An 18,298-nucleotide genomic window follows, 5' to 3' on the forward strand; every position below is an offset into this window, starting at 1 on the left:
TGTGTCTGCCTGCCTGCCAGAGAGGGGAGTCGAGAGCTCTGCTGGGAGCTACATGGTGCTCAATTTTTCAAGATGTCGTCGCTGGAGCAGAGGCTGTCGCGAATCGAGGAGAAGCTAAAGCAGGAGAACGAGGAAGCCCGCCGGAGAATCGACCTCAGCATCGACATGAGTCCGCAGCGATCACGCCCGAGGCCCAGTGAGTGTCCACCGGGGAGCACCGGGGAGTCGGTAACGGCCAGAATCGCCGGGGGAAAGATCGCGGAGAGGCGGAGGGAGGGAGGGAAGGAGTGGGGGAGTCAGCGCTGCGCCTAGCTACCACCTGCTAACAGGCTAGCTACATAAACAAACACCGACTCGGCTTCGGTCGGCGGCTTTTGTGTGAGTCCATCGACGTCGCTGGCCGGCGGGACACTTCCTGCAGTGGCTGAAACAGAATTCGACCGAGCCGACGCGCTGTCATGACACATGTCGCGGGCGGTCGCGTCCCGAAATCCGGTGTGATTCGGTGCTGTCAAACATGCTAGGCTAACGGGCTAGCTCCGTGAGTGATGGTCGGCGGCAGGGCCCCGCGTCAGTCCGATCGTTTGACGTGGTCCCCGGACAGTTCGTGCTGGTGTCACAGACGCGCCACGACACCAGGCGGCTGTGCAGCTTCGCAGGATCATGAAACCGTGTTATTTGCTCACGACCCTCGCGTCGGAGGCAGTTTTACCTGCCGTTATTTTGACCCTTGACGAACCAACCAGACGCTAATTTGAGCCAGCTACCGGGTCTGACGATAAGCTAACGTCCGACATGCGTGAAGTGTCCTCGGCCGGTGTGTGTCGCACACACGCGGTTGGTTTGTTTTTACCTCTCAAAGAGAAGTGAAGTCATGTCGATCAGGTGCAGAGCCGCTGAATAAAACAATAAAAAAAAAAGCCCCACACAGTTTTCGGTGAGTGTGTAGAGAAGTGGCGAGGCAGCAACCGGGGCCCCTGAACGTCTCTCGGGAGGAAACTGGAGAGAAGGTGGTTCCTCGGGGAAACACTGCGATGAACGCAACATCTTCAACGTTTCATCAGACCTGCACATGAACCGATGCACCTCAGATTCCCTCCTGCAGATCACCTCTCACCCAAACCTCAGTCATGTGAGGTTTGAGAGACGTTCAAAGAGACAATGCTTCATTTCCCCCCTTTATGTTCTTTCAAAGAGCCGTATGGTGAGGTCTCATTCACTGTGCGTGAGGATGGAAGTGGAATGGAAGGCTGGTGTTACTCTCTCTTTCCACGAATGCCATGAAAAGACCGACACCCACAATGATCTGACCCTGAGAAGAAGAACCAACTGTCTGTGTATCCACAGCCTGACTAGACCCCTCGAGTGTTTGTGGATATAAGTTAAGATCTTACATCACTTATACGATATAAGTGATGTAAGATCGCAGTCGCCACTGTCACACTCCACAGTAAATGCAATTTCTATCCTGTCATACAAAAAAGTTTTGCCGTGAACACTCAACCACAGCACCAAAGGTGTATCAACCTGCAGTCCTCAAGAAATATTCTCCACTGTTTCAGTAAAAAACAACAACACAGTGCCCAGCTGTGTACAGGACTTTACTGAGGCTTGTAAGATTGGTGGCTTCAGTAGGAACCAGTGAGTTCGGGGCTGAGTGCGACAGGCAGGTAGCAGAGTTGGAGAAGCACTGAGAGACCCACTGAAGGCTTTGTCGCTTTTGGTCTTTCCAAAGGATTTGCAAACAATAAGAAAAAGAGAGTAACGCCAGAATTATACTTTATGTACTGCTCCGATTTGTGTGTCTTGTTTTATGTGACCAGTGGACAAGTGATTTGTAGAAGTCTGGAAGCCTGTTATTTGTTATATGATGGAGTGTGTGTGTGTGCGCGCGCATGTGATCGTCTGTGTAGTACAGTGCAGTAATGTGCGTGTGTGTGTATATTTTCTTTCCTCCGTCTAGTCATCGTGATCCAGCTCAGTCCTGCTCCAGCCCCTTCCCAGCGCGCAGGTATCATTCAATCCATCGCTCTCTCTGCCACTGCACCCCCCCCCCAACACCTGTGTTCCCCTTTTCACCTCTGATACCCTCCTCCCTCATCTTCCCTCCTGATTTTTTTTCTCATTAATTTAGTTTCAGTTGTCTTTCCCCAATATAGTCTACTAGGCTCTATATTCTACCACTCCAGTCACTGTGATTATAACAACATTGTGAACATTTCTTACATTCAGTTTGTAATTTTACAAACTATTAATAACATTTCATAATTAAGGTCAGTTTCCTCTCTTCACCAAACAAAAATGCATACTGAGTTTCACCCAGACCAACTAGATGGTATTTTAGTAACATACAAGATGCAAGTAGCCACAACTTTAAAGCATGTTGACTTTGTGTTTCAGACCACGTCACATTCTGCCACACTCACACACTTAATTTCCTACTGTGCACCTCACACCAGTGCCCGGGAGTTTTGTGTCTGAAAGGGAATCTCTGCTGAGGTGAACAAGTTTAATCCGTGTTTGTGAAACCAGTACCCGACTTGAGCAGTTATTTACACCTCCTCCCAAATCACATCCTCTCTCCATCTTTCCATCCCTACTCCTCCTTCCGACTGTGTGTCTGTGCCAGTGGCAGGGCAGTGTTGGTGTGTGTGTGTGTGTGTGTGTGTGTGTGTGTGTGTGTGTGTGTGTGTGTGTGTGTGTGTGTGTGTGTGTGTGTGTGTGTGTGTGTGTGTGTGTGTGTGTGTGTGTGTGTGTGTGTGTGTGTGTGTGTGTGTGTGTGTGTGTGTGTCAGATGATTAACCTTTGTTTTGCTGGAGGCGGACAATCACAGTGCATGTGGCTTTTCTGCACGGCACAATGTTTTGGGTTGTGTTTTGTTTGACACAGTCTCTAATTCAGCATCCCCACTGGTCTGTCTGCAGGACTGCCGTGAACGCTCTGGCTCTTCTTTTCTCTCCATTTTCTCTTGTGTGGCCAGTGAAGGTTTTCCTTCCTGTCCGAGTCTTGACTGTCTGAGTCTGACTTCCAACTTAGTCTGTGCTCTGTAGTTTTGACTGATTTTTTTCTCTCTCACATCAGACGTTTTGATGTTATTTGTCTGCTATTCATCTTCTGGCATCCCCTCCTTCCTTTTTGCAGCAGCACTCTGTGAGCAGGAGGCGGTGCAACATTGCCTGCGAATATCTGTGTTTATTCTTCCCCTCTCCCCACGTTTCCCCCTCTGTCTGCCCGTCTATTCTCCCATCCTTCCATCTGGAGCCAGCTGAACTGTGGAGATGTGCTCTTTGCCAAAGACTGCCTGAGTCCTCATTCCTCTCCTCACTAACCCCTCCTCCCCTTCACTAACTGATTCTCCATTTACAGGCTGGCCCGTCCACAGGTGACTCATGGATCCAAACACCCGCTGGCAGTCTTAGTGAAGTCGCCAACCCGCTACTACAAAAACAATCATAATTGTGATATTGAATACAAATACCTTGGTTCTAGAAAACACTTTTCAAGCTGTGTTTGAGCAATTTTTTTTTTAATTGCCGGTGTGACATTAACAAAACGTAGGGAGTTAAACTCTTCAGGTCAGGAAGTAAGTCTGAAGCCTTATTTACGTAGCGTTAGTAGTCAGTCATCATAGCTGCTAACTTTCTGTGTGAGTATTCTAGTATCTAGTATCGGCTGTGCTGATACTACTCTGGATTTCTCTCTTTAACATTTTCATTTGAAAATGAGGCGGGGCTTACACGCACACCTGATATCACAAGGCTGTCAGAGTTTCAACATGTCCGCTCAGGCATGTGTTTACAAGGGGCCAGAAGCATGTTGCATGGATTTCAGTGCCAGTCAGTTGTGAACTGTCAATTTGGCATACAGCGTTATACAGTCCTTCATGTGTAAGGTTTGGCTTTGTGTGGAATATATTGGCTTCATGGCCAAGTACAGGTTAAGTTTGGGTTGGGTTTTATTTATTTTTTTGAGTTGTTCTGATAACATTGTTTTGACCAAAATAATCACTGAGATATGAGGATATTGTCACATCATTAAAAAAAAAGTCCATTGGGGCAACGAAGGCGAGCGGTTACAGGTTGTTAAAACAACAAAAACTAAATATTCGGAAGATAAAACAAAGATGAACAGTGAAATTATTGACTAAACTGTCAACCCTAAGGAATGGACTTCTTGATTCAACTCTTATCCACTGTACTTGCCATAGTTGTGTTCACTCACAGTTTTCTTGTGCACTGAGGGATTACAACATCATGTTAGCTCACATTTTGTTTTAATTCCAAATAAATTATGTTTTTTCCCTGTTGGTCACATTTTTAGTAATGCTGCCATTCCCTGAGATCCCCCAGTCTCTTTCAATGTGATCATAACTTAAAATAACCAAGGCAGGATTTGGCAAAAAATAAAAGAAAGAAGCCACATAAACTGTAGTTTGTCTATATAAACAACCTGTGGACGTCCAGGTCCCAAAACTATACCCCACCCTCCCACCCCCAACTTGCCTGTGCTGTCTGAGAATGGTGTCGCTTTTGCTCTGAGATAACCTCCTATTTGTTTTAACGTTGGGTTGGGACATCAGCGAAACAAAACAAAGCTTTAACTTTGAGTGGGGAAGAACAAAACGTTCATGTGCTGCTTAACTATAGTACGCAGGGCCTAAATAGCAGTGGTGCAGTGAAAGAACTCTTTGACCTCGCCAAGGCCAGTTTCTCTTGAGCCCATGGGAAATCATTTTGAGTCGATATGACGTAGGATATAATAGATCGAGTTCATTCTCTCTTGTGCGAAGGGTTGAAGCTGAATCGAAGAAAAAACAAATGTGTTAAAGCAGATAATTGTCAAGTAATAACACATTATCACCTCTATTTGTGCACAACAGCACAGAGTCACTAAAATAATGGCATGAACGAACATGGCCGACTTACACCCTCTGGCATGCCGGCCTCTGGTGTAAAACACACCTCTCTGCCCTCTGGTCTCCTTTCTGTGACTAATGTGTCTCATTTCCCCCCCTGCCCCCCACCCAGCGCTCCAGCTGCCCCTGGCCAACGATGGAGGCAGTCGTTCGTCATCTTCAGAGAGCTCGCCCCAGCACCACCCCTACCCCAGCCGCCCGCGACACATGCTCACCCTGCCCACACCTCCGTATGGCCTACAGAAGAGTCTAGAGAAGTATGTCAACTTTTAGGACACGTCAGCAACATTTACTGAGAAACTGCATTTTCTGTAATGAAGGAACAGCCTTAAGGATCTTAGCTGTTTGAAATCAGTACAGTAGCATAGAATTGAATGACTTCTTACTATTCTAAGAGGCTGGTGAAAGATTTTTGATATATAAATATATATATATATATATCTCTAATTGAAATTAATGAATAAGCTTTCTGGGAACATCAGCTAAATGACAAGTACCATTAAGGCTTTTAGTTTTAAAACGCATCACTGCTTCTACGTTTACGCCTGCAGTCCATGCTACTCTGAAGTTTTCAAGCACCTAAAACTTGAGAACTCCAGGGCTGTGTTTGGAGTCTTGGACGGGCAAGGATGTAGATGTTTGGAAAAGATGAGTCAGTCACCTGCACCCGGGTACTGATCCGGTATTATCAATCACGACTCGACTCAAAGGTAAAACATTGTAGACACTGACTGTCGGTAACAGTTCCTCCTCAACGTCTGTCCAAGAAAAGAAACCAATCGTCATACCTTTCACCATTCTTTTGTTGTATTTTCTGAAAACAAGCAACCAACTGCATAGAAGACAATCTGCTTCCTGTTTACACTGGCATGCGTTCGCCCAGTGTGTCTCTCACTGAAACATACTTTTCATGAAGCATTTGCGCCCCGTGACATTGTGCATCCTTGTGTCCTCACAGTGCAGAGATTGACCAGAAATTGCAGGAGATCATGAAACAGACGGGATATCTGAAGATTGACGGTCAGGTGAGATGTGCACACAGAAACACGTTCACTTTCTCTTGTTTGGAATTATGAATCCCACTACATATCCTAAATGTCCTCATACATATGATGATGTTCTTTATTTTCCTTATTGTCAAATCGCATGAAAAGACTAAAACCAACAATTCACTCATCATACTAAGTGTTGTCTGTCAAACCCTGAAAAAACAACTATAAATATGTTTTATATATAACAATAAAGGAGTTTTTAACTCTTGTTTGATCTCCTCAATACAGAAGTGTTAGGGCCAGACATGAGAAAAACAGAGAAAAGGAAGATGTTTTTTATTTTGCATATCGAGAATAAAGTAGAAATGTTGAGGATAAACTTGAAATTTCTAGATTTAAGTTGGAGAATCAAACTACCAAGATCAGTGCATATAACTGCCTCCACAAAATATATGAATAGGTGAAATTGTTCTCCAGAATCAGTTTTAGTAACAAGAAAATTCTCTTTAAGCCCATAAACAGTGTGATAGTCAGTGTTGGGTTCGAAGAGATTGTGCCATAAACATCTTTTCAGAAGGAGAAACCTCACAAGCTTAGAAAGATGGAACATCATTTCAACTTAATTCTCGACATTTCTTCTTTATTCATGAAATACCCCCCTGAAAACATACAACTTTATTCTCGTACGTAGGAAATGAAAATAAATCTTTCTCCTCATTTTTTTCCCCTCATGCCTGACCCTGATATTCTTCCGTACCCCAGTTTTCTGAAAGAGAAAAGATACAAAAAAAAGAAAAGCAGTTTTAGGTTTGAGAGGACGTGACCGCTTGTCAGCTGCTGGTGTTTCTGGCAAGTGTATTTATGCTGTGCTAGAGAATTTATGGTGTAGCACAGAGACCATCATTAAACAAGGCCACGGTCAAAACACAGCAAACAAACAGTTTGTTGTGTCTGTGAGCAAAGCACAGAATCTGTCAGAAAAACAGCAGCTCATCCTGGCATTTTCATTTTCACCAAGATAAAATTAAGGAGACTGACCTTGTGATGGCCTCATTTAAGTAGTTTTGTTTTTTCTCCCGTTCTTTCAGCCGGCAGGTCCAGGATCATAGTCAGAGCCAGTCAGGGTTTCAAGAAGCCTGACAAAATGAACTGACTCATCGCTGCACTGCAGATTGTTTTTACTTCCTCTCATTAGCCCTGCGGGCGTTCTGCATCGTGTACGCAATGAGATGTCACTCACAGAATCTGACTCACCAGTGATTTAATATTCGTAAAGCATGTAAATTATGCTTCTTCCCACTGTGTGCTGGTATTATTAGTCATGGCCCATAAGGGAGCAGCTTAATTAAACATCAAAACATTTGTCACGAAGTTCCCCAGAGGGGCTTACTGAGAGTCAGAACTGGTCTCTCTCTTGTTGACGAGACAATATTCAGTCAACTCTGTTACCTGTTAAAGATATATTGAGGAGGTTCTTTAATCTCGTTTTGTCGTGTTTGTGTCTTCACAGCGGTATCCAGCAGAGGTGACAGACCTGATCAGTGAGGGCGAGATCGGCAGTGGCACCTGTGGACAGGTCTTCAAAGTACGATTCAAGAAGACGGGCCATGTCATCGCTGTCAAAGTAAGACCCTCCTGCACTCACATGTTTTCCCTGTTCACGAGCCACCTTCATCTTGTCAAATATTACCCCCCGTGTCCACAGGATCCAGCTTCACACCTTCATAAACTCATGACAGCCAATAGATGCAATGCGCTGTTACAAATCCACATAAAGATGTTGCTAAATTTGAGTCAACCTCCTTTCTGTTAAATTAAGTCTCCACACTCCAGGGAAATGTTTTAGTGTCCCTCGATGTACATGTATAACGACCACCATGTTTTAACCCCAATGCCAAAAGATTATTATTAATTTTCTACAGAATCCCCATCAGCTTCAGGTGAAGCCAGAAGAAATAATAAATACACACAAATGGGACAAAATGTCGACATTGACATTTACTGACATTGTATTATAACCCTGAGGTTTGTGAAATGCAGCAACAATTCAATTTTTCATAACATAACCAAAAAATTATGAAATTGTATATCACTTGCATTTGGAAACTCTTTCTCATAGTAATATGTTTGGTAACGGGTTTTGATCAGAACTGTGTCTGTGCAGAAACGTGCAGATCATTTGTTTAGGTTTGGGAGATTTTTCCTTGTCAGCTGCTGGTGTTTCCGCCTAGTGCGTTAAAGCTGTGCTCGAGAGTGTTGAAGAAGATGGGTTTCCTGTTGAACAACAGCATACTACACTGATGTGAAGCCTGGTTTTTAAAGGGAGCCAGGAGCATTTCGAATGCCATCAGAATTAGTTTTGTGTGTGCTGTTAATATCTGGTCGGCTTATTTTTCCAGAAAAAATTCAAACAAAACTATTACGATAAAGACACAATCTGAACATGATCAGAGCACAGCAGGTGCTTGATGCTCACTCTGGCTTAGTCACACACTCTCACTTCCTGTTGTGCTCTAATTGTGACTGGTTTACCAACACAGTGGCATTAATAACCCCACACACCAACCCTCCTATTAAAGAGTCGACTTAATTGTTACCATCCAGGCTGTTCAAAAATGAGGCAGTCAGCCAGCTCAGTGGAGGGGTCCTTGTTTTGTGGTTTTACTAATGTGTACATGTATGTATGTGTCACCAGCAAATGCGTCGTACAGGAAACAAGGATGAGAACAAGAGGATTCTGATGGACCTGGACGTGGTGCTAAAAAGTCACGACTGCCCTTACATCATCCAGTGCTACGGCGCCATAGTTACCAGCGTGGGTGTCGCCAAATACATCACTGTCTGTATTCCTAACAACAAAACAGTCGACAGGAGACATCAGAGTATTCTCACAGCTAAAGAGAAATAAACTGCAACTTATTTTGTATCTGCACCCAACGTGACAGCTTTTACACATACATCTCATTTAACTCCGCTCCTGAACTGGTAAAAGCTGACTATTTGTCTGTGTCTTTGTGTGAATATGTACAGACGGATGTATTCATCGCCATGGAGCTAATGGGAACTTGTGCAGAGAAGCTGAAGAAGAGAATCCAGGGCCCCATCCCAGAGCGAATCCTCGGAAAGATGACAGTTGCAGTAAGTGGAGGGAACACGCACAGAGATGGAGAAAGTGTCACACTGCTGACTCGATTGTTTCACTCGATTGTCCTTCTGTTCAGTAGACGAGATCCAGTTTGAAGGAGGCAGGGGGAGGAGAGGAGTTGAAGTATTATATGGGATGAGGAAAAAGAGGAGGGCAGTGTCTTGACCTGTGATCTCCAAGCTACGATGTTGTGAAACAGATGTAAAGTGTGTGTGTGTGTGTGTGTGTGTGTGTGTGTGTGTGTGTGTGTGTGTGTGTGTGTGTGTGTGTGTGTGTGTGTGTGTGTGTGTGTGTGTGTGTGTGTGTGTGTGTGTGTGTGTGTGTGTGTGTGTGTGTGTGTGTGTGTGTGTGTGTGTTTTCGCTGCAGATAGTGAAAGCGTTGCTGTACTTAAAAGAGAAACACGGTGTCATCCACCGCGACGTCAAACCTTCTAACATCCTTCTGGATGCCAAAGGTCAGATCAAACTGTGTGATTTCGGCATCAGTGGGCGCCTCGTCGACTCCAAGGCCAAGACCCGCAGTGCTGGCTGTGCCGCCTACATGGCAGTGAGTGAAAACACAAAACACACTGTACAGTCAAATAAAACACTCCTACAAGGTAGTCACACAGGGTGACACAGGAAGTCACTTCCCATCAGTCCTCTAAAGACATGCAATCAATCTTACATATGTATCTTTATATTTATAGTTTGATACGTACACTGAATTATTCCTGTATGTCATTTTGTTTTAATTCCTGCAGCCTGAGAGAATAGACCCTCCAGATCCCACCAAACCTGACTATGACATCCGAGCAGATGTGTGGAGCCTTGGCATCTCTCTGGTAAATCTGGCATAATTTTTTAACAAAACAAGTTTCAGCCTGAGGTGTCATCATAAGGAGTCATAGTTTCCACAAGATTTGTGGAGTTTTTTTGGGAGGGGGGTTTGTGACTGTACTAAAATATTATTATGTATTATTTCAAATAAAACTAGATTTTGACATGTTTATTAAATGAGCTGGATTGTGAGATGCATTTACTATCTCATTAAATTATCAGATCTGATCTCTCCTCAGTATGCTGGTCCTCTCTCCATTAAAAAAATAATATATGTTGTTTGTAATGAATCCATGCGCAGTTTTTTTTCTCTAACAAGACTCTCTTGTATTAGCATAATTATGGTGTCCGCGTTCACCAGAGCATTGCAGAAACTACCCTGCGATCTGATCAATTCCTCTGATAATCAGATCATATGCCAAATTAAGATCGATTTTGATATAAGATCATCGACCCATCCCTAATTTAATATACTGCCCTCAGACCAGTGTTTACAACTGGGCCCTCCCTCTTGCTTAGCCCTGTCTGAAAGTCTTTCTGCCAGTTTTATTTATGTGAGACCAGAGACGTTTCCCCTCTGTAGCCCCATCCATTATGCTACAGCAGGTTACCTGATATGATGCTTGAGAGTTGACAACAATTATTTTCATTGCTGGTTAATCTAAAAATCACCTTTTCTTTCTGGCTATCAAAAATAAGAAAATAGTCAAAAATGCAATAATTATCCATAAACCAAGGTGGTGTTTTTATCCCAAAAGATATTTAGTTAACTATAAGTTAAACAATGAATTGTTCAAATGCATTTTGGTTGTGTATATAGACTACATTACAAAAATTGTGTCACTGTCCAATTACTTTTGGACCTGACTGTAGGATATGGTGCTGCAGCATAAGAGCTGGCAAGAGCTTGAATGTGAAAATTGATTATTGACCTTGGGAATTTTGAGAACATTTTTGAATAAATAGTTTTAGGAACTATAGGACCTCAGGAACTAAACTTGAATATATCATTACCTTCACACGTCAAGTTGTAGACAACTTTTAAGTATCTATTTTGTGTTCATTCCTTAAAACTTTACAAAGAAGCCAAGCTCTTTTCTTTTTTTTGTCAGCGACAGTGTTTGTTAATGGTTCCTTGTGTCCTGTAGGTGGAGCTTGCAACGGGACAGTTTCCATACAAGAACTGCAAGACAGACTTTGAGGTTCTGACCAAAGTGCTGCAAGAAGATCCTCCTCTGCTGCCTCTCGGCATGGGCTTCTCCCTCGACTTCCAGTCCTTCGTCAAAGACTGGTGAGTTCAAAACTCTCGTTAAAACTGATTGTTATGAAATGAATTTATTGCTGCTTCGCTTCATGTGCCTGTCCTTCCACAGCCTCACAAAGGATCACAGAAAAAGGCCAAAATATGACCGGCTGCTGGTAAGTCTTAATGAGCAACTGCCAGAATAACCAGAATAGCCCAAAGCTCAAATGTAACTAAACTGTCCGTGTGTCTCTTTGTCCGTCTCCCTCATCCAGGAGCATAATTTCATCCGGCGTTACGAGGTGCTGGAGGTGGACGTTGCCGGTTGGTTTCAGACGGTGATGGATCGCACCGAGTCGCCTCGCAGCAGCCAGTGTTACAGCCATCAACACCAGCTCCACTCGCTCTTCAGTAGGTAGCCTAGCCCAGCCCGACGTTAGCTTAGCTATACGCTAGTCTAGCCTAGTTTAGCTAGGCTAGACCCAGACTGGGTCTGTCCTAGTCTAGTTCAGCGTCAGCAGCTAAGCCTAGCGTTAGACCCAGCCCACCTGTCCATGTGTCCACCGGAGAAACCCGAAGAGGGGGAGGAAGCAACGGAGCCTCGAGGGAGGACCGATGGATGGACAGATGGAATGATGGACGGAGAGATGGACTGATGGATGGATGGACGGCACAGGTGGTTCTCTTCATAATAACATCCTATCTGGACAGGCAGACGTGGGGGAGGAAGGAGCAGAAAAGGGTTGACACTGTAGTTAGCTTCTTTTGTTTACCCACCGTTACATCTTGTTACACTATCATCGCCTCACATCAGTGTGTGTACACACACACACACACACACTTCAATACAAACACACACTTCAATACAAACACGTGTGTCTTCCTTGCGTTAACACGTTTCCTCCACTTGTCATTAGTTTTTCACCTACACGTCTGTGTCCCGCATTGATCCAAGCCATTGGATTAGTCAACAGAGTAGTCACTACACACTGGAACAAAGCATGTGCTACATTAGCAGTCATGAGTCGCTCTTGTACATAAACGTTATGGAAGAGTGTGCGTGTGCGCGTCTCTTTTAGTCATTTATTCATGTTCACACTACAGCTTTAACACAAACGAGAACAAATTAATGTAAAAACAGTTAACTCTCACTAACACTTCTGTGAAATATGTTTAGAATCATCATCATTGTATTCAGCTGCATAATTGGAAAAACCTAATGAAAAATGAATTACAAAAAAATTAGTGTTGCATCCTAGTTATGTAGAGTAGGAGTCGATTTTGCTTTGAGTTTGTGTTGGAAGATTGTGGAGGGTTACGGAGGGAGACTAAAAAGACGGAAGATGAGTTAGAGAAGAGTCAAGGAGAAGAAGAAGAGGGTGGGAGTTGTGCGGTCGTTGACCATTTGGAAAGACTGAATTGCTGTTACTGGTGCGAGAAAGCAACGAGAGATTGGAGGTAGAAATGGGAGCTGAGGAGGCTGAGAATGAGAGCTCGTCTTGTAGAAAGGATAAACATGGAGTAAATCTTATTACCTGTGGAGTATTTCTTTACTTCACTCTCTGTTTGTCTACCTCTTCTTCTTCTTTGTCCAGCTCTGTCTGCCTATGCTGTGTAGTGCGATGTCCGACTCCACAGTGTTTCCAGACCAAAGGATGCGCGTAGGTTGTTGCTGGTGGAGGCCAAGAGACGTAGACCTGCTCCTGGGAAATTTTAGACATTACACAGACACACTTGAAAAAGCATATCTTGGTGTTTTAAGAGCTGAGAGCAGGAGTTTCAGTTAACTAGCCCAGGGCCCACCCACCTTAAATATTGATTGTTAAAAAAAAGATTGTGTCAAGGACAAGCCATCCAAAACCTAATTATCGAAATTGTTGTGGTTATCTTTTCTATCGATCAGCTTATTCCATTGATCAAGAAATGGTTATAGGCCTACTATTAGCTGCTTTGGCTAGTGTTCAGATTTCATGTAGCCTACCAGACTCTAGTGCGGACGGAGTGTGTCACACCTGAACTGGTCAGCAAACTTTATGAGCACAGGTCTACAGAGGCTGACTGACTAGAGTCCTACTGCCTCCCCTGTTACAGCCAAAGCCTGCTAGATGTGCAGACTCAAACCTCCCACACCCCCATCACGCATCCAAACCAAATCACTGCTAGACACAGGGACCCGAGGAGTGGCGTCGACCAAGACAGGAAACCGTAAAGTGTCAAGAGAGAGTGGGTGAGAGATCCAGGAATGTTGCCAAGATGGCAGGAAAGAGGATTTGAAAGGAAATGACGGGAGAGAGAAAAAAAAAGAGCGGAGAGGACAGAGTGAGGTGAGAAGGAAGACGGGGAGTGTTGAGAAAGTGGGATGGGAAGTTAAAGAAAAGTCGGAGACAGACTGGAGTTGGACGACAGGAAGTAAGAGTTTGAAAAGGGAGACGGGGAAACAGAGAAGTGAAAACACCAGGCAGAGTTTCACAGGACTGCCGAGCTCTGAGGCCAGCTGGTTACTGTAAAAAGCTTTCATGGTGGTATACCAACCCACCAGTTATTGATTTTAGCTTGTTAGTTACAGTGTTGTGTTTATGATGTTGATGTTCTGTTCAAACACTTTTATTTATTACATTGCTACTGCTGCTAAGTTTTTATTGCTTTAGACACTGCTGTCACTTCTTCTCCCCAAAGGATAAATACTTTATTCATTTTCTTTTTAAAGCCAAATAAATGAAATAATGCAAAGTACTACACGTTTTACCAAATACCGAAGAGCAAGTGTGAAGAGAGCAGAAGCAAGTGAGAGGTGGGCGAGATGGATTAGAGGAGAAGGTGCAGGGAGGTTAGGTTCACAAAAAGCACTAACTCACACAATATGAACACACGCCACGCCTCAAAAGTAGCTGTATGTAATAGAAGTAGTTAATCATGTGTATCCCATTGTCTCACTACATCTCTGTACAGCATACTGTAAATACGATGAGAGGGGGATGTCTGTCTGTCCAGATGCTCCGTGACACGTCCGCCCTCCCCTCCGTCCGTCCGTCCGTCCACGGGTCGCCTGCGAGCTTGACAACCTTGACAGTTCACACCAAAGGTGTCCACAACTCAACAAAAGAATACGAGAGCGTTGTTGTTGTTGTTATCGTTATGACTATTGTTATTGACATTATAATTGATTACTCTCAGCTATGATATATATGAAATCTCTCTAGAGCTAGTGGGAGAGGGGGGGAGTGCTGTAGTATAGCAGTGCCGTGTGTGTGTCATGTACTGTGCAGGGGGAGACTGGTGATCTAACACATGACGAGGGCCGAAGCAATAACGCCAGCTATCATCTTTCTGCTCAGTTGAACTCGCCACTGGCCTGTATCAGGAAGTTACTTCAACTCAGTCCGACTCTCTCTGTGTGTTTACTCTGGGTTCACTAACCCAGCTAATACACAGAGAGGCAGATGCTTAATTACAAGCTACGTGAATGTCGTCGAAGATGCAATGTCATCACAACTTGAATAAGGTTGATAATAACTACAGACAGTAGGTCATTATAGAGGGTAACTCCAGTAATTTAATACTGCATGTGAAAACATTTGGGGTAAGACAGGTTTTTTTAAGCATTAGAAGCTTTAGAGGCAGAGATATCCCGACTGTAGATCCTACATTTGCCATATTTTTAAATTGGAGTGATGTTAACCAGCTCAGATGGCTCTCTATGTTACCAAGGAGATTTATCCCATGAAAAAATGTGCCCACAGATAGCTCACGTCGCTTCACGATACAGGCCCCTGAGCAGACGATAGCGAGAGTCGGCACAACTCTGTTAGCTCGGCCCTTGTGACCTGGACCTGATTTAAAGCCACGGTTTACCTTCAACCATGAGCGGGGGGGTTTGTCCTGCTCAGCCTCCCTGCTCAAACTTGTTGTATATAAACCTGGATCTGGTGCTTAGCATCCATCAGCTGTACTGCGCTGCCAGCACAGCCTGAGGTGCATCATTGGTGCAGTTTCTAGGAGACGGTGCAACTGCAGCGTCACTACAGCGCTCACTGTTCAAACTCTATGTTTGTGTGTCTTGGCTAACTCGTGTCCAAACACAAACGTGGACCCAGTCTCCCACTGTTCCTGTTCTCTGTTATAAAGCTGATGTTGTATTTTACAAATGCACACGCGTGCACGCACACAAACACACACGTGTGCTCGACTGCGCGGTTGCCGTGCATTTCCATCCAAACACCTGACTGGGAGACGGTGCCATGCTGCACGTCTGTGAAACCAATCAGTCCGTTCAGGCTACGTGTGCGTCTGACTGTGTGCGTGTGTGTGAGGAAACAAACTGTCTGTTTACCAGTTTGCACACACACACCAAATGTATAAAGTTGTCCCGTTCTACACAGCAATGCTGGCTACTGCCAACAGTGGCTTTATGTGTATATTAGCTCACTGGGTGGGAGGCCAGCGGTTTGTAAATACAGCTAGTTCATAGCGCGTATACCTACGCTATGCCTTGGCACCAAGTGAGAGTGTGCGTGCGTGCGTGCGTGCGTGCGTGCGTGCGTGCGTGTGTCGTCACCCCATCTGTAAGTAAACCAAATATCATTTTCACTATGCAGTCGTTCAAACCATGTCAGCTTGCTTGGATGGGAAAAATACAAGCCTCCTGTAGATACACAGATAAAGTGGAGTTAGCGACGGTGTGTTTTTGTTTCGGAGTCCCTCCGCCCACAGCTAGTTCACAGAGAAGAGAGCGAGAGCAAGACATATGTTTTGAATGAGCTGACAAATTATTTATGGATTGTATTTGGGTCGGGGAGGGACGTGGGTTAGATTTGGGCTTTGTAGTACGGGGGGAGATGCAGATCAATGCTGTAAAGTATATCAATTGCATGTTATTGTCACCGCTGTAACTGCCATTGTTTTTGTTTGTTATTGTTGTTGTTTTTGTTTGTTTGTTTTTTCTTCCAAGACACAAACAGTCGGTTGGGGCGGGGATGCACAAAAACGTTATCCTTATTTATGATTTTTACACATAGTCTGTTTTTTTGTTGTTGTTGTTTTTTTCTGGGGCGAAAATGTTGAATTTATTGTGTTCTTAGGAAAAGACACACTTTATTTGCCTTTTTTTTTTTTTTTTAGTTCTCTGTCAAATTTGCAATATATGGACCCATAACTAGATGACGAGGAGGAGGAGCAGGAGGAAGAGGAGGTGCTGTATCTTTATTTGCAGACAGTGTTTGTTTGACAAATGTCCTGTTTCCCCTCATTCACGTGCCGTGTGTCTCTTTTTCATTTAGCTGTGAGGGAGCGAGCCGAGAGAGTGTGATGTTTATTCGTCTACCAAAAGTCTTTATCAATGGTGATTATTATTATTATTAGCTTTTATTTTTGTTAATTGTTTTGTTTTATTACTATTATTACTGTTATTATTATTATTATTTGTGTTGTTGTTATTATTATTATTATTCAGGGCAAAGACGACACCAAATTGAACAAAGAAATAAATGGGTGATCCCAGACAGACAGAGCTGAGAGCGTCTCTCTCAGGGTTTCTTTTTCTGGCGAGGTGGAAGAATCCTTATCTCACCACTACGCTGTAGTGTCTGTCCACCTTATGTAAACCGCCACATAAAGATGACCTCTGAACTGAAAGACAAATAGTATTTTTTTATTATCATTATTATTATTATTATTATTATTATTATTATATATTGTTTTCCTTTGATCAGATATCATGATCGATTTATTTCTTGTTACCCCGGTTAGGGTCATAAATTGTTTGCTGTTATTTTATGCATCCCACTCCGTTTGTCCCTGCCCACAGCTTTTGGATTTTTTTTATTTTATTTTATGATTATTATTTGTTTCATTCTTTCTGGTTTGTCTGATGCTGTAGTATTGAGCTGATTGGTCCCATACCAGAGCTTTTATTTTTTCCGTAATGCTGAGACTGTCGTGACTGATGTTGCACTTGTGATGGGTTTTTATTTTGTTTTGTTACGTTTTGTGTTGCAGATTTTGGATTGTTGTGCGGAGAGGAGAATATTGGGTGTTTTCCTTATTTTCTTAGTCACAGCAGTTATTCTATCAATCATATAGATCTGTGACACAGAACAAGAAAATGATTCTACAGTGTATTTTTTTCACTGATATTTATTTATTGGTCATTTGTATGTTTATTTTTTGTTTGTTTGTTTATTTTTATGCGTATTGCTATTTTTTAATGTGGAGGGCAAACAGGACTCATGTGGAGGAGTAGTCTCTCGTTGTCATTTTACCATTGTGTACAGAAAACAAAATGTTGTATTCAACCATCACACTAACATAAAGTAACACATTGACAGGTGAAACTAGAAACCGTGTCATTCATCACACTGAGACGCTCTGACAGAAACACATGGTGGATTTTAACTTGTGCTCTGCGAATAACTCACAATTAAAACTTGTTTTTGAAACTTGGATGGTTTAATCGGTAAAAGTACTGAACGCCGTCTACAAAGCAGACAACATTTTTGTTTTTAAGATATTTGAGCTGATGATAACTACTATGATAGTGGACTGATTGGCTTGTTATTAATCTGCTCTCCCTGTTGGCCATATTGGGAAACACCTGCTTTGAAGTGTCATTGAGGATTGTTGCTTGGATTTGGCTGTAGATTGCATGAGTTTGCTAGTTTGCAGGGGGGGAGGGGGGAGTAGCGGATTGACTTCATTCACCGCCCTTCGCAGTTCAAAGGCTCCATGTACCGAACGTCACCACAGATATGTTGTCCTGACAGTCGTATCCGTGGACACAGCTTTACTTCCTGTTTCTTTGAATTTTTGTTTTTGTTTGCTTGTTTTATTTTATTTTTGGCTGTATTTTATCCCCCCCCGTGTCATTTCAAACAGATTAAATGCCATTATATTGTGAATACCTCAGGATTTTTTGGAGAAAAAAAATCAATAAAACACTTAAAAATAAATAAATAAATAAACAAAAACTCATAAAAATAAAAAGTTGGTCATGGTCTTCTTTTCCAGCAACGTAGCCCTAACCCTTCAGAGAACTGATATTTCACAATATATCGTTTCATTTTTATCACAGATAGCAGTATTATATTTATTCACTCTGATAGTAAATAATAGTATATATATATTTTTTTTTTTTACCCACAACATGCAACACTTATTTATTTTAACAGCCCTGGGTAATGCTGTCCTCC

The 18,298-nt window shown here is 43.2% G+C and overlaps 1 protein-coding gene across 2 annotated transcripts; it reads left to right on the forward strand.

The window, feature by feature from the left end:
* Window positions 1–18,092, forward strand: map2k7 (mitogen-activated protein kinase kinase 7). 2 transcript variants are annotated; one of them, XM_035636113.2, is made up of 12 exons: window positions 1–196; window positions 1,964–2,011; window positions 5,028–5,172; window positions 5,874–5,940; window positions 7,418–7,531; window positions 8,603–8,722; window positions 8,938–9,045; window positions 9,420–9,599; window positions 9,796–9,876; window positions 11,020–11,162; window positions 11,245–11,290; window positions 11,390–18,092. In XM_035636113.2, exons 1-12 carry the CDS (start codon window positions 73–75, stop codon window positions 11,531–11,533), a joined length of 1,320 nt encoding a protein of 439 aa, XP_035492006.1. In that variant the 5' UTR covers window positions 1–72; the 3' UTR covers window positions 11,534–18,092. The 2 variants fall into 2 exon arrangements, with proteins under 2 accessions (XP_035492006.1, XP_035492007.1); XM_035636114.2 differs by lacking the exon at window positions 1,964–2,011 and having other exon boundaries at window positions 2–196.
* The last annotated feature ends 206 nt before the right edge of the window (window positions 18,093–18,298 follow it).

The sequence above is a fragment of the Scophthalmus maximus genome, chromosome 8 (assembly GCF_022379125.1).
Source record: "Scophthalmus maximus strain ysfricsl-2021 chromosome 8, ASM2237912v1, whole genome shotgun sequence".
NCBI lineage: Eukaryota > Metazoa > Chordata > Actinopteri > Pleuronectiformes > Scophthalmidae > Scophthalmus > Scophthalmus maximus.

Coding starts and splice junctions, on each gene's coding strand:
- map2k7 (XM_035636113.2), top strand. CDS start 73: ATGTCGTCGCTGGAGCAGAGGCTGTCGCGAATCGAGGAGAAGCTAAAG. Junction 5,941..7,417: donor ATCTGAAGATTGACGGTCAG/GTGAGATGTGCA, acceptor GTGTCTTCACAG/CGGTATCCAGCAGAGGTGAC. Junction 9,877..11,019: donor GGAGCCTTGGCATCTCTCTG/GTAAATCTGGCA, acceptor TGTGTCCTGTAG/GTGGAGCTTGCAACGGGACA.